At 47.3% G+C, this 12,337-nt stretch overlaps 1 protein-coding gene across 1 annotated transcript in view; it reads left to right on the forward strand.

The window, feature by feature from the left end:
* The window catches only part of CSMD2 (CUB and Sushi multiple domains 2), a 310,684-nt gene that overhangs the window by 260,331 nt on the left and 38,016 nt on the right, over positions 1–12,337 (forward strand). The window contains exons 44-49 of the mRNA XM_009284828.2: positions 943–1,088; positions 4,890–4,970; positions 5,874–5,987; positions 7,810–7,998; positions 8,735–8,881; positions 9,834–10,022. Of these exons, the coding sequence (XP_009283103.2) occupies positions 943–1,088; positions 4,890–4,970; positions 5,874–5,987; positions 7,810–7,998; positions 8,735–8,881; positions 9,834–10,022 (866 nt within the window). The remainder of the gene's footprint in view (positions 1–942; positions 1,089–4,889; positions 4,971–5,873; positions 5,988–7,809; positions 7,999–8,734; positions 8,882–9,833; positions 10,023–12,337) is intronic.

Below are 12,337 nucleotides of genomic sequence, written 5' to 3' on the forward strand. Positions count from 1 at the left end.
GGGGTCTTTATCTCAAGCTGAATTTAGTTAAAATGAATCTTGTTTGGACTCGCATAATAGGAATTGCCTTTTGCTTCTGATTTCTCTGACAGACATTTTCTGGGACGCTTTTTTTTTTCTTTTGCACTTTATCTATGGCTACCTGTCTATGGAGAGAGGCTGAATGAAGAAAAAGCCATTGGTAAATCATTTACATTTACCAATGTCCTCTTTTGGTTTTTCTTTTGCAATCGGAGATACGCAGCCCTACAATCCCAGCTGATCTCCCAGACCGCAAAGGCAATGCTAGGATGGTGTTAGGCACCAGAGCTGGCTGTGACCCCCAGCTGCCTTTTAAATAGCAGCAACTGGGAACTGTGACCTCTGATGTAAAATGGGCGCAACTCTGCTGCGGTTAATGAAGTGGCACCGATTCCTTCGCCCCAGGAGCCTTGCAGGCTGGGATCTTCCTTTCCTATTTGGAGAAGGGAAGAGAAATGGCATATTACCAACTTCAGTCAGCCAAGGGAGCACACATAGCTGCGCTGGCTAAAGAGCTTGTGGCCAAATTCTTGAGCTCATAGCACTCAATCAACATCTGACTTTCAAAATATCTCAGTCAGCGCCTGCTGTGCAAACAGGGAGTGAAACTCCCTTGGAAAACTGGCCCTAATTCTTCAAGTTCTGAGGTTAAAAATGCAGTTCATGTTTGTAATTCTCTACTGCGTGAGCACTGCACTGCCAGAGAAAATTGTCCTGGTTATAGTGGAGCGAGGAAGGGGACTGGGGGTCCAGGTCAGCTGCCTGGGGAGCTGCTGAGGCTATATTTAGATGTAGAAAAGGGAGGACAAGGAGGGAAGAGCAGGAAGGAGTTCCTGTGCGTGCAGGGTAGGAGGTTGGTTGTTGCCTAGGATTAAAGACATGTAATAATGCTCTTTTCTTGTGTTTCTGACATGATTTTAGGGATGGTCCACAGCAAACAGCCCCACAGCTTGGTGTGTTCACTGGCAACTCTGCTAAGAAATCAGCCCAAAGCTCTTCCAATCAGGTCCTGATGAAATTCCACAGTGATGCCGCCAACGGAGGGATTTTTGCCATTTATTTTTACGGTCTGTATTGCTTACTGAGCAACACATGCTTTATACCTGCCTACAGGATGCGGAGGGGCATGGATCAGTTGTGGCTTATTGTGGAGAGGACTAGTTCTGGGGAGGAGAAGATGTGAAAAAATACACTTTTACCTGAAATCTTCCACAAAGGGCCCAGTTTTCACAGGTTTGAGATTGAAGGTCTCTTATGCAATCGAGTGCTGGCAAGTGGTCACAGTCTGTGCAGATGTGGAAATCTGTCTGTAACGTTGTGATAATTCAAGCACAGATCAAGTGCCTGCAAACTAACAGCCATGCCAACCCTCCGCCTCTCTCAAGGTGATGCCTGTAAATATTGTCCTCTCCATGGCAGATCCCATTATGGGTAGCTCCACTTTGTTTACCTAAAACTCACCTTCCCTGCAGTGTTGGCTGGATGCGGTATTGTCTTTCCAATGCTATGCTAAACCAGTTGGGTCATCTTGGTGGCCTGTTTTAAATGGCAGCTATGTTCCAGCTAAGAGGTGACTTCATTTCTCTGGGGAGAAGAAGGGTTCCTGTAAATCCCTGAATTACCTGGGGATTCCTTGGTGTGAGTGCAGTTCATGCAAGGGAGGTGATGAGTATTACATTGAAATGAGAGCATTTGCTCTCCACTGCTAAACAAGAGCCCAACTGTAAATTGAATTAGCTAACAAGTTCCTATGGCAGTACTGGGGTTTTGGAAAGTGCAAATGGAGGAGACCCCTTGCTTCAGTAATTTGCTGGCAACAACGTCAACAAAGTCTTACATGAATTACATGATGAATCTGTGCAGAATGTCTTAGCTTATACTCAGTTCCAAAAGGCAAGTATTATACGGATAGGCTGAATTTAAAGAATGTTTGCTAGGCTTCGGAGGAATTGGTTTTCTGCTGCAAAACACTGTAAGATTTATATTACTAGACAATGGTGCGTATATAACAGTTATGCAAAAAATTATGGTTTAGGCAGTTTGGCTCAGAAATGAGCAGTATGTAAACACTGCTGCAGTTCAGCAAATGCTTCCTTTTGTAATATGAATTAGATACTATCATTGCTATGGTTAGAGCCCATCAGCATATGTTGCTGTTCTCTGATCTTGATAGCACTTTATACTGATGTTTTTTTAGCTCGTGGTTTATGTGGGGTATAAAGCCACTCGCAGGCATGAGAGGTCTTGGGTTGGTGCTGGCAGGAATTGGTGCAGGCCAGCAGTCATTTATAACCTGTTAACTAGCTGGGCACTCTGGCAACTGCTTGGCCTTTTATTAGTGTCATTTACTGGCTTATTGCTCCCTTTATACATGGGACTTTAGTATAAAGCCTAACCCCAAAGATGTAAGTGATCGAGGTGGTTACCTCCAGGGTGAGATTCTTCCCCCTTTCCCAGGCTCTCGTTCTGCGTGTGGTGCCTTGCACACCGAGAAAGGTGCAGGAGAAAGGGGGGAAGTTTTCACACCAGGCTCAGGCAGTGCAGTCAGTTAAATCTTTGGCATCGCCCTTTGGGGTGTAACTACAGGAAATGCAGTTTCCTCGGGATCTACAGCAATGTATGTTTTCATTTCTGCTCTGCATGCTGGCAGATCTAGGACATAGGAGACGTCCTCCTTCAGCTTTAAATTGTCTTTTCTCATACAGTGATGATCAGCGCCGTGCCAGAGAACCATTGCCCTTTTAAATGCCTGCAAAGAAACGTTTCCTTAGGGTGGAGGAAGGGAAACAAAAGGATGATTCACAGAGCTTAAAGATTCAATAGCATCCCTTGAAAAATGATGATGGTGCACCTATTATTAAATGGGTTAGTTCAGGTGCCAGCACAAACTGATGTGTGAACGTGATGGGAAAGGGTTTTATGGCACGGTAACTCAGGGGAGTCCCAGTGTGGTTTCAAGGACGGGACTCTGTTTTGTCCTGGTGAGAACAAATGGACGTTCTGTTGAAAGGAGCTTTACCGGTGCTGTATCACCATATGCTGAAGCCATCTTAATCACATCTCTGTATTGAAATATGGCCCATTAAGGAGAGGAGATTAATGCTGTAAATGCTGGGTTATCTTTCCACTTCGATAGATGCTGTCAAGCACGTTTTAAATAGCATTTAATTTAAGTTTTTGTTACAGTTTCCTTTCCTTCTTCCCTCGCTGTCAAACATCTGTTTAAAAGATTGCAAATAAGCGTCTTCCCTCCTGGGATGGCTCTTTGCTGTGTAGCAGAAGGGTTCTCCCCTGCTGCCTCCCGTCTCCCGCTCCTCTCCCATCCCACGTGCGGGCTCTCCCGGCACCTTTGCTCATCCATTCTCTGTGCTGCTGTGGTGGATTGCAAAGGTGCTGGCTGTCCGAATTACAGAGCTGGCTCCTTTGATCCCCCCCTGGGTTGAGTTTAGCTCACTGTAGTAGCATGTGTTTGTTTTTTCCTCCCCCTTGCACACATGGGATACGTAAGCCTGTCCCTCGTGTTAACCAGAAGCCCCTGCATTCCCTCCAGCCCATTCCCCGGACCTCCAAACGTCACGTTTTTCCACACCCCTTTTGGGAAAGTAGTATCCTACCCTGGGTTAGGAGGTAAGGAAATTTGGGCAAGACGATGGGGCATCTACTTCTGTACGTGTGTACTTAAGCATCACTATAAACCTCATTAAGGTTGCTGCCAGGACTGCCAGCCTTGCTGGCAGTTCAACATCGTGGAGTTAGTAAGAATTAATGTTCAGTGGCAGCTTGAGCTGCAGTGTCTTAAATTAAAGGGCTGCTATAAATTTAAGAGGAAGTTACGCTTGTCCAGGGTCAGGTGCAGGGGGAGCAAAGATGCAGAGAAGTGCTGAGCAAATAGCAGAAAATGTCTTTCATTAATATTCATTTAGTTCCCAGTACCATATTTTCAATTTAACCGTGCTCACAGCTCTTGTGTGTTTATTTTCATAAGAGGCACAGTGCTCAAGCCTTATGCACCCACGTGTTTGTAAGCAGTGCATTTGTTTTGCTTGGTGTTAGCTGATCTTTAATTTTTGGTGGAAAATTTGCTATTTGCAATGTATTTGGTCAGGTGTGTGAGCCATAAGGAATTGTTTCTGCTCATCAACTGGATTTTCTTCCCTTTTAGCGATGTGGTATCCCTGAAAAAGCACGTAATTGGGCAAAGAGTACCAGGTCTGCCCTGTTTTGCCTTCTGTGAGGCCCTGACATCAACCTTGCGTAGGTTACTTTGTGAACTGCAAGCTACATATAGGATTTGCAGTTGAAAACATTAGCAATCCTGGAATTATTTGCAGAAAAAATTAATTAATAATTCCAAGTTACAAGTAAATTAGTGAGTTCTGCGATCTCTGTTCAAAGACAGGCAGTAAGGATGAAATTCTCTGAGTAATTATTGTCATTTACTTGGTGCTGGAGCAGTCTGAGACTCTCCCTCACGTGTGATTGACCTAATTCCACTGAGGTCACCAAGATGATCTCTCTTAGTATCCCAGAAGGTGCCGGTAACGTTGCCTCACGTCCGCATCCGTCAGTCATCCTTCAGTCTTCACCCAAAAGACTGACACTGCCGGGCACCTGCATCTCCACAGACTGACAAAAAACTGTTTCCTATTAGGTGTAAGAAACTGGAGGAAGCTGCTTTGGGGCACAAATACCTGGAGCCATCTCTGTAGGGTTTGGAGGGGGAAAGGGCTGTGGTTGCACTTTTGCCAATTCCTTCTGCTTGCGGAGAGGGAGGATTTGCTCTGATGTCTGTTGTGCTTAGCACCAAGACGGCCGTGGCTGCCTTCACCCCCAGCTTAACATCTGCTACTCTTCCTTTGCTCTTTCAGCCTACCAGCTCTTCAGATGTCAGCCTCCGACCATCGTTCCCAACGCAGAAATCATCACTGAGAATGAAGAATTTAACATAGGTAGCCTCTCCCGGTCCTCTTGGCCCTCCTTCCAGCCCGGCCCACACCCCCCCGCCCCCCGTGCTGGGAATGCCTGCAGGAAGACACACGTGTGTTGTCACCCCATATCTGGAGCTTCAGGAGACCTCTTCACATGTGTAATTGCGTGTGGCATGGGGAGCTGTGCGTGACCTTGCTCAACACCCAGCGTTCACAGGGAGTCAAACTGACCCAATTGTCCCAAGGCTTTTCCTCTCTGTTAATACAGAAGAAGTGGTTTGGCTTTTGTGAAAGCCCCGAGCTTGTTTGGAAACATTCAGAAATCTTTGCCACAATAATAGTTTTCAGGTGTTTCAAACAAAGCATTGTGTGAAAGCTTAGAGGCCGTTATTCTTTTTTCTGAGAACCTTTTGCCCATATTGACTGTGCTTTTTGTATTTTTTGCTGCTGTTCACGGTTACGTCCACATTTTAAAGCATGTCTGCAACCAGTGAAGTAGCTGTGATTTTTTTTTTTTTTTTTTTTTTTTTTAAAGCAGCTTTTCTCACTGTCTGCTGTCTTTGAGGGAAGTCTCCACCTGAAATAGCTTGCACAAATCCTGTGGCATGACAGCAGTTTATCCCAACTGAGACTCCGGCATGCCTTTCTTTTTTTTTTAAGCAGCTTTTCTCACTGTCTGCTGTCTTTGAGGGAAGTCTCCACCTGAAATAGCTTGCACAAATCCTGTGGCATGACAGCAGTTTATCCCAACTGAGACTCCGGCATGCCTTTCTATGCCTTTTATTTCTGCACGGTCATGCCAGAGCTCAATAGCAGAGGTCGAGAGGTCTCTGCACCCCATGGTACCCTGTTCCCAGGCCATGGTTCGGCCATAATGAATTGATCCTTCTCTTGAGTCAAGGTGTTTTCTGTTTCTGTCTGTAGGTGACATAGTGAGGTACAGATGCCTTCCTGGCTTTACCCTGATTGGAAATGAAATCCTGACCTGCAAATTAGGCACTCATCTCCAGTTTGAAGGACCTCCACCCATGTGTGAAGGTAAAGCCGGGGGTGCCCAACGTGGCAGCCAAAGCTTCCCTACCCAGAGACTGCTGCAAAATGTGGGGGCTTGCTAAGGGAGGGAGCAAGCTCGATGGCAGCTGGGGGAGGTTTCCTTGCACATACTGCATCTTTGGGGTTAATTCTCAGATCTCCAGGATCCCAGTAGTGCAGAACCACCCATCAAGACCTTGTGAGGAGGGTAGCGAGACACCTCTGTGCAGGGAAAAGGCTGTTCTCCTGACCCACCTCGCAGCCTGTCCCGGGGCCAAGCACCTTGGCTAGGCTCAAGCAACAACGAGCAAATAATGGTGAAAGATTTGCTGGGTGACTTATTGCAGCCACCCTCTGATAAATGATAGGGAAAGTTCCTCCACCCCCTGCTGGGTCCGGGGAATTTGCTGGGTCTCCGCCCCTCTTCCGAGGGGGTTTGCCTCACATTGGGTACCCCTGGATTATACCCTAAGCCCCCGGTTCAGGAAGGCACTTTAAGCTTGTACTTTCCTGAACAGGGACTGAGCAGAGGTCTGACATGCTGTGTGTCTGACTGCATTCACGAAGTCATTAAAACAGTCACCCAAATGTCCTTACCCTGGGAGGGGGGGAGGAATTCTGCGCTGATGGTTTGCTAGTGATACATGAACAGCCAAAGGAAGAGCAGGCTGCAGTGAAGTGAGCTCCTCCGGCGAGGCAATCCTGCGAGGAACAGCTTCTCTATTAGTGCCACAGAATGTATTACATGGGAGAAAAATGAAAGCCCCAAGCACGCTGCGTTTGTACACCTTGCTGCTGCTCAGGAGGGATCCCAAAGATGTTTCCGTGTTACCTTATTTATCCTCTGGATTCCTGCTGGTACTTTTGTTCACTCCAGCCGTGATTATTTCATCTCCTTCATTCCCTCCTATCTGAACATTTTTACCATATAATGGGATATTTTTCTATGGCTTTATTCTCTCTAAAATAGCATGAACTGAAGGAGAGGAAGGGAGGTCATTCAATTATTTACTGATGGTTGTTAGCCTGGGGGTAAAGGGACTGCTTAAATTACATCTGGCCACCAATTTATAGAGGTCAAAAAATCACTGATGGGATTAAGGATTTGGAAAGAATACACTGTTCTTTCTGGATAGTTCTGGCTGTTTTCTGTTAATACAAGTACAGTGTTTGCACTGGCTTTTAGTGACAATTATGGATAAATAAAGGACCCTTTCTTTTTAATGCTTCTTGCTCACTTTGTGTGTTTGCCTCCTCTTCTGGGGTGTTTTTGCTGGCCTTTTTATGTAGTGCTTTTAGCTGGATTTAATATTTCCAGAAGCTGAATGGGCTGTACTGATTAGAGAAAGGAATTGGAGTTCTTATGTCCTACTTAACAACTCCGTGGGTGACCTGGGATAAGCCTGTAGTTCCACACCTTGTTCTAACCCAGGTAATAAAGTTCCCAGGGATTCCCGGGGAGTGTTTTGTAACTTGAGAATAGTTGCTTGGTTGCAGCGCCATTAATTTTGAAAGAGATGTGAAATAATGCAAAGACGGTTGAAGCTGTTTGTATTGTTGCTTTTTGCCCCTTCCTTTAAATGTGGCAATTGCTCAGATTTGTGGAAACGCAGCATGCTTCATTTGGAGCCTACATCAGGGTTTAGGGATTCTCTGTGAGCCCCAAGAGTCAAGACGTGCAGTGGATGTATGTGGGTGGGAGTTGTGCTCTATCTCAACCTAGCTCGTCAAGACAGACCTTTTTGGCCATAGTCTCTTGTGTTTCCTTCCTTCCTCTGCAAAATAGGAAAATTCATTTGCTATTGTCTCTCCTTCACATTCCCTGCAGTGCACTGTCCGATGAACGAGGTTATGACGGACTCCACCGGTGTGATCCTCAGCCAAAGCTTCCTGGGAAGTTACCCTCACTTTCAGACCTGTTCTTGGGTGGTGAAGGTAGAGCCTGGATATAACATCTCCCTCACCATCGAGTACTTCCTGAGCGAGAAGCAATATGATGAGTTTGAAATCTTTGACGGTAAGGGATTCACCAGTTTGACTTGCATAGCAACTGAGGGGGAAGGAAAGAAAGAGCAGAGTTTCGTTAGCTGTTAATCTCTGTTCCCAGAGCACTCTGGGGAGAGCTTTCCACCACTATGCCTATAACCTTCTGCTGGACTTAAAGAAAGCTCCTCCTAAGACTCATTGATTCTCTGGGTAAGAAAATATCAATGATTTGATTTTTGGATGACTCTGAAGTATTTTTCCAAGGGGCAGGAGTTAGCAAGCTCCTGGGAGAAATTGTAGCGGAGGTTGCTGGGAAGGGACGAGCTGAGAAGGTGGGACTTCTCATCCCTGAAGCCCACGCAGACCAGATTTTCTAGGCCCATGAGTTCTCATGAACTGAGAGGGGATCTGTCAGTATTCACAACGATGCAGCTTTGTAACCAAACGCAGAATACAAGTGCTGTGCTGATGCTCCTGTGGTTTCCCGTCGGGACTTGAGCCGAAGGCACACTGCTTGGAGCAAAATCCTGGCCTTACTGCGATCAGCTGGGCTTTATTTCCCAGGAGCCAGGTGTCTGCACCAGGACTCATGTTCACAAAAACCCCTGAGCACAAGCTGCCATTGCTGGACTCATGGTGAAAGCTCCTGTGCTACAGTTCCACAACGTGCCTGTTCCTTCTGCAGAAACACCCTGGCACATAAGGCCCACGAGTGACCGTTTGTGTGTGCCAGCCCTGACTTTTCCTCGTTCCCTCTGTCCTTACAGGTCCCTCTGGCCAAAGTCCACTGCTCCTGTCGCTGAGTGGGAACTACTCTGCCCCTCTGACCGTCACCAGCAGCGGGAACAAAGTCTATCTCCGTTGGTCCTCTGATCATGCCTACAACAGAAAAGGCTTCAAAATCCGCTACTCTGGTAAGCACACAGCAGAGACTAGATACCTCTGCCAAGAACGTGGCCATCTCTTCAGCCAAGGATCTCCACGAAATTGCTGCAGTGGGGCATAGGCCATCTGTGTTGGCAGAAGCTGCCAAGGCCTGGGAAGGGCGCACAAAGCTGGGTTCGTTCTGAGCTGGTGAGGCTGGGGGAAGGCAGGTTTCTTTCCAGGAGAAACCTTGAAGCTTTGGCTGGTTTCTCAACCATTCTTAAGAATCAGAACCAGAATATATAACCATGGACGACGTGGCTCTGGATGAATGAAACCCATCCCATGCAATTCACAGTAAAGACTGCTGTGTTACCAAGTTATTGTGTCCTTGCAGTGAGGCCATTTTGAGATGTTTGAAGATGAACATCACAAAAGAGAAGAACTTGTGTTAGGAGCTGCTTGGTGCATGAGGCACAACTTACACGTGACCGATCGTGTTACAGCGTTTGCAGTGAACTGTTTAAAACACGTTGTGCTCCTACTCAGGCGTTCTGCCTCTACTCTCGCAGGAGCGGGACTGGGGAGTCTTGGTTGCTTATTCAGCACAAAACCGCTGCTGGATACTGAATGTTTGCTGAGAATTCCTTAAAATGAATTACTGTGTTTTGGGACTTAGCAAATCTTAATTAATGGAAGTTATAAAACTGGGTTGAGAACTTGCCAGTATGTCATAAATAAATAATGACTTTACTCAGTAAATTAATTAAGTAATATTTAATTATCAGAAATTAGTCTTTATTTCTAGAGCTGAGTGAAACTTGGACAGTAGCCCTGCACTCTTTCCTCCTTTGACTTTGTATTTATCCATCACAAGTTCTCTGTTTCTTGTACAGCCGTAGGTTATGGTAAGCACGGTGTAATTCCTGAGAACAGGAAGGGAATTTGTCTTGATACTGCACGTTCAGTGATTGATTTATTTTCTTCTGCCCTTCTCTCCAGCTCCTTACTGTAGCCTCCCGCAACCGCCAGCCCATGGGCTGATTCTCAGCCAGACGGGTCTGCACCCTGGCAGCACAGTCCGCTTTGGCTGTGACACAGGCTACCGTCTTGTTGGCCACAGCACCACCACCTGCTCCCAGCACCCTCAGGGCTACTTCCACTGGAACGAAGCGATCCCTCTGTGCCAAGGTGAGAGCAGGCAAACCTATCGTTACGAGGATCCGGGAGTCCTAGGAAGGACTGAGGAAAACGCGGTAAAAATAAAAACCTATTGTAATTCCCCCAAATCCCTGTTGAGAACAGGCTTGGAGCTGCAGGTAGGCAGTGAGGGGTGCTCCTCTTATATCCAAGTCCTTGGGAATAGATGAGTGAGGAGGGAAGGGAGTAACTGTTGGGGAGCGTTCGCGATAGGGAAGAAAAAAAGGATCTGTGTAAAGGCCACAGCTGTAGAAGTGTTTGAACTCTCAGTAAAGACACAGCCAAGCCTCAGTTAAGGACGGGAGAAGCTATTGCCTGGAAGAATCTGGAAAGGCTGGCAGGAGTACGGCTCCCGCTGGGTTTTAGTGACTGGAATTTCTTTTGGTATTTCTGGAAGTGCTCTCTTAGGTCTTCGTGTGTCAACGGGGCATGAGAGTTCTCTAGCTATCAGGTGGTGCCCAGTTTCTCTTGGCTTCATATAAGATTTAGGCATGTAGTTGTTCTTTCCACATTTCCTCCTAATTAATCATAATCTTTATGACATATTATACTTAGCGTGGGGCTCCTTCCAGGCGTGGGAGTGGAGGGGAGGACAGGGCAGTGTGCCCCAGGGGGCTTTGCTTCTGCGCTATTTTGTCTCCCTCACTGTGCTCACTTTCTGATTGCACCTTCTTCTCAATCCGCCAATCATCCCTGTTCCTTTGTGTTGATAAAATGCCCATCTTTATTCTAATGAAGCCTTTCAGCGTCTTTGAACATTCACCCATGTTCCAAAGAGACCGAGCACTGGGGATTAATATTGCATTGACTTCCCTGGAAAGTAGCCAGAGAACAGAGACAGCATAGGCAAAATCTCATTGTGGTGCCTGCATTGTTGTCCAGTCCAAGCCGCAAGGAAAAGCAGGATGGTTTAGTGTGGGAGGGACCAAAGAGCCTTGAAAAAAATCCTTTCTGTGCTCCTGAATCACTTAGTCTCTTTGGAAATTGCACAGGGATGCAAGCAGTCCTGCTTCTAAAGGGTGGGTTTGTGCTGTGGGAGCCCTCTCAAGGCTGTATTTATTTAAAGGTGAGTGGAAAGCAGTAAACCAAGACCCTGCCACCCAGTCCCATTGGCAAGGGGGAGCTGGGAAACTGGGCACAAGCTCAGATAGTGATTTAGCCTCCGCGATAATGCAGATGGGGGCAAACGCCGGGTGCTGGAACCGCGCAGCAAGACTGGCAGGCACGAGGGGCTGTCATGGCAACTGTGCCTCCTGAATCCTTAGCCCAGCGTAAGGAATTCTCTGATGTACCGCGTCTTTTTTAAGGAAAATCACGTAATCAAGAATAGGTACGAATGCTGCTAAGTCTTTATTGCCCTGGTGTGCTGGAATGCCACCTGAGCCTTGTGTTCAGCTCCAAAATCTATATTTATTTCCAAGAGGTGTAATGGTGTGTGGGGAATGGATTTTAAACACGGAGGTGGGGAGGAGATAGAGGATGTGTGGGGAGGTTGGGAGAGGATGTACTCGGATGAGGTATCACCTGACAGCAATGATTCACAGTAGGAACGAGTCCCTGAGCACCAGTTCCCAGGCCACCGGGGAGGGAGTCAGAGCCAGACCATCCGTGGCTTGTCACTACCTGGCCTGGAAGTGCTGGGGGGGCTCCTGTGGTGTTGCTGAGCACCCCAGGTCTGCGCCATGGGATAGAGGGGTGTGGGAAGAGGATTTCCCATGGAAGCTGCATGAGAAGCACTAAACCCACCCCGCGCTGTTCTGGTTCAGCTGAACACGTGACATGTCAGGAGCTCCATGGGCACAACCCGTGGTGCCCACTCCACGGCAGTCACCAACAGAGAAAGAATTTGGGGGCTAATTCATAGCATTTTAGGTAGGCTCCTGCTCCCATTTCCCCTTTGCAGGAGTGTGTGTGTCCCCACTGACCACACAGGAGAGCACTTGGTCAGGATCTTGGTGCTGGATGTCCCTTTGGAAGAGCGTGTCTCTCTCTGGCGAGGAAGAGAGTTTGCTGGTCATGTTAGATTCTGAGGTTGAAATAGCCCCTTTGGGAAAGTCACCTCCTCTCTCTGTTTCCCCGTATTTACATCAGGGATCTTAATACTGGCCCATGGTTATCAAGTGCCTTGAGATGGATGCAGGAGGACAGTGAGTGGCAGCGAGCTGGAGCTGTAGGAGAATTCATGGCAGAGCAGCTCCCCCCCCCGGCCTCGAGCAGCTGATAGCCAGGGCTGGCTCTGCTCTTCTTGCCTGCTTCAGCTACATAAAATCCAACATCCTTTTTTTTTTTTCTTCCCCCCCCCTCCA

The sequence above is a fragment of the Aptenodytes forsteri genome, unplaced genomic scaffold (assembly GCF_000699145.1).
Source record: "Aptenodytes forsteri isolate BGI_AS27 unplaced genomic scaffold, ASM69914v1 Scaffold7, whole genome shotgun sequence".
NCBI classification, from domain to species: domain Eukaryota; kingdom Metazoa; phylum Chordata; class Aves; order Sphenisciformes; family Spheniscidae; genus Aptenodytes; species Aptenodytes forsteri.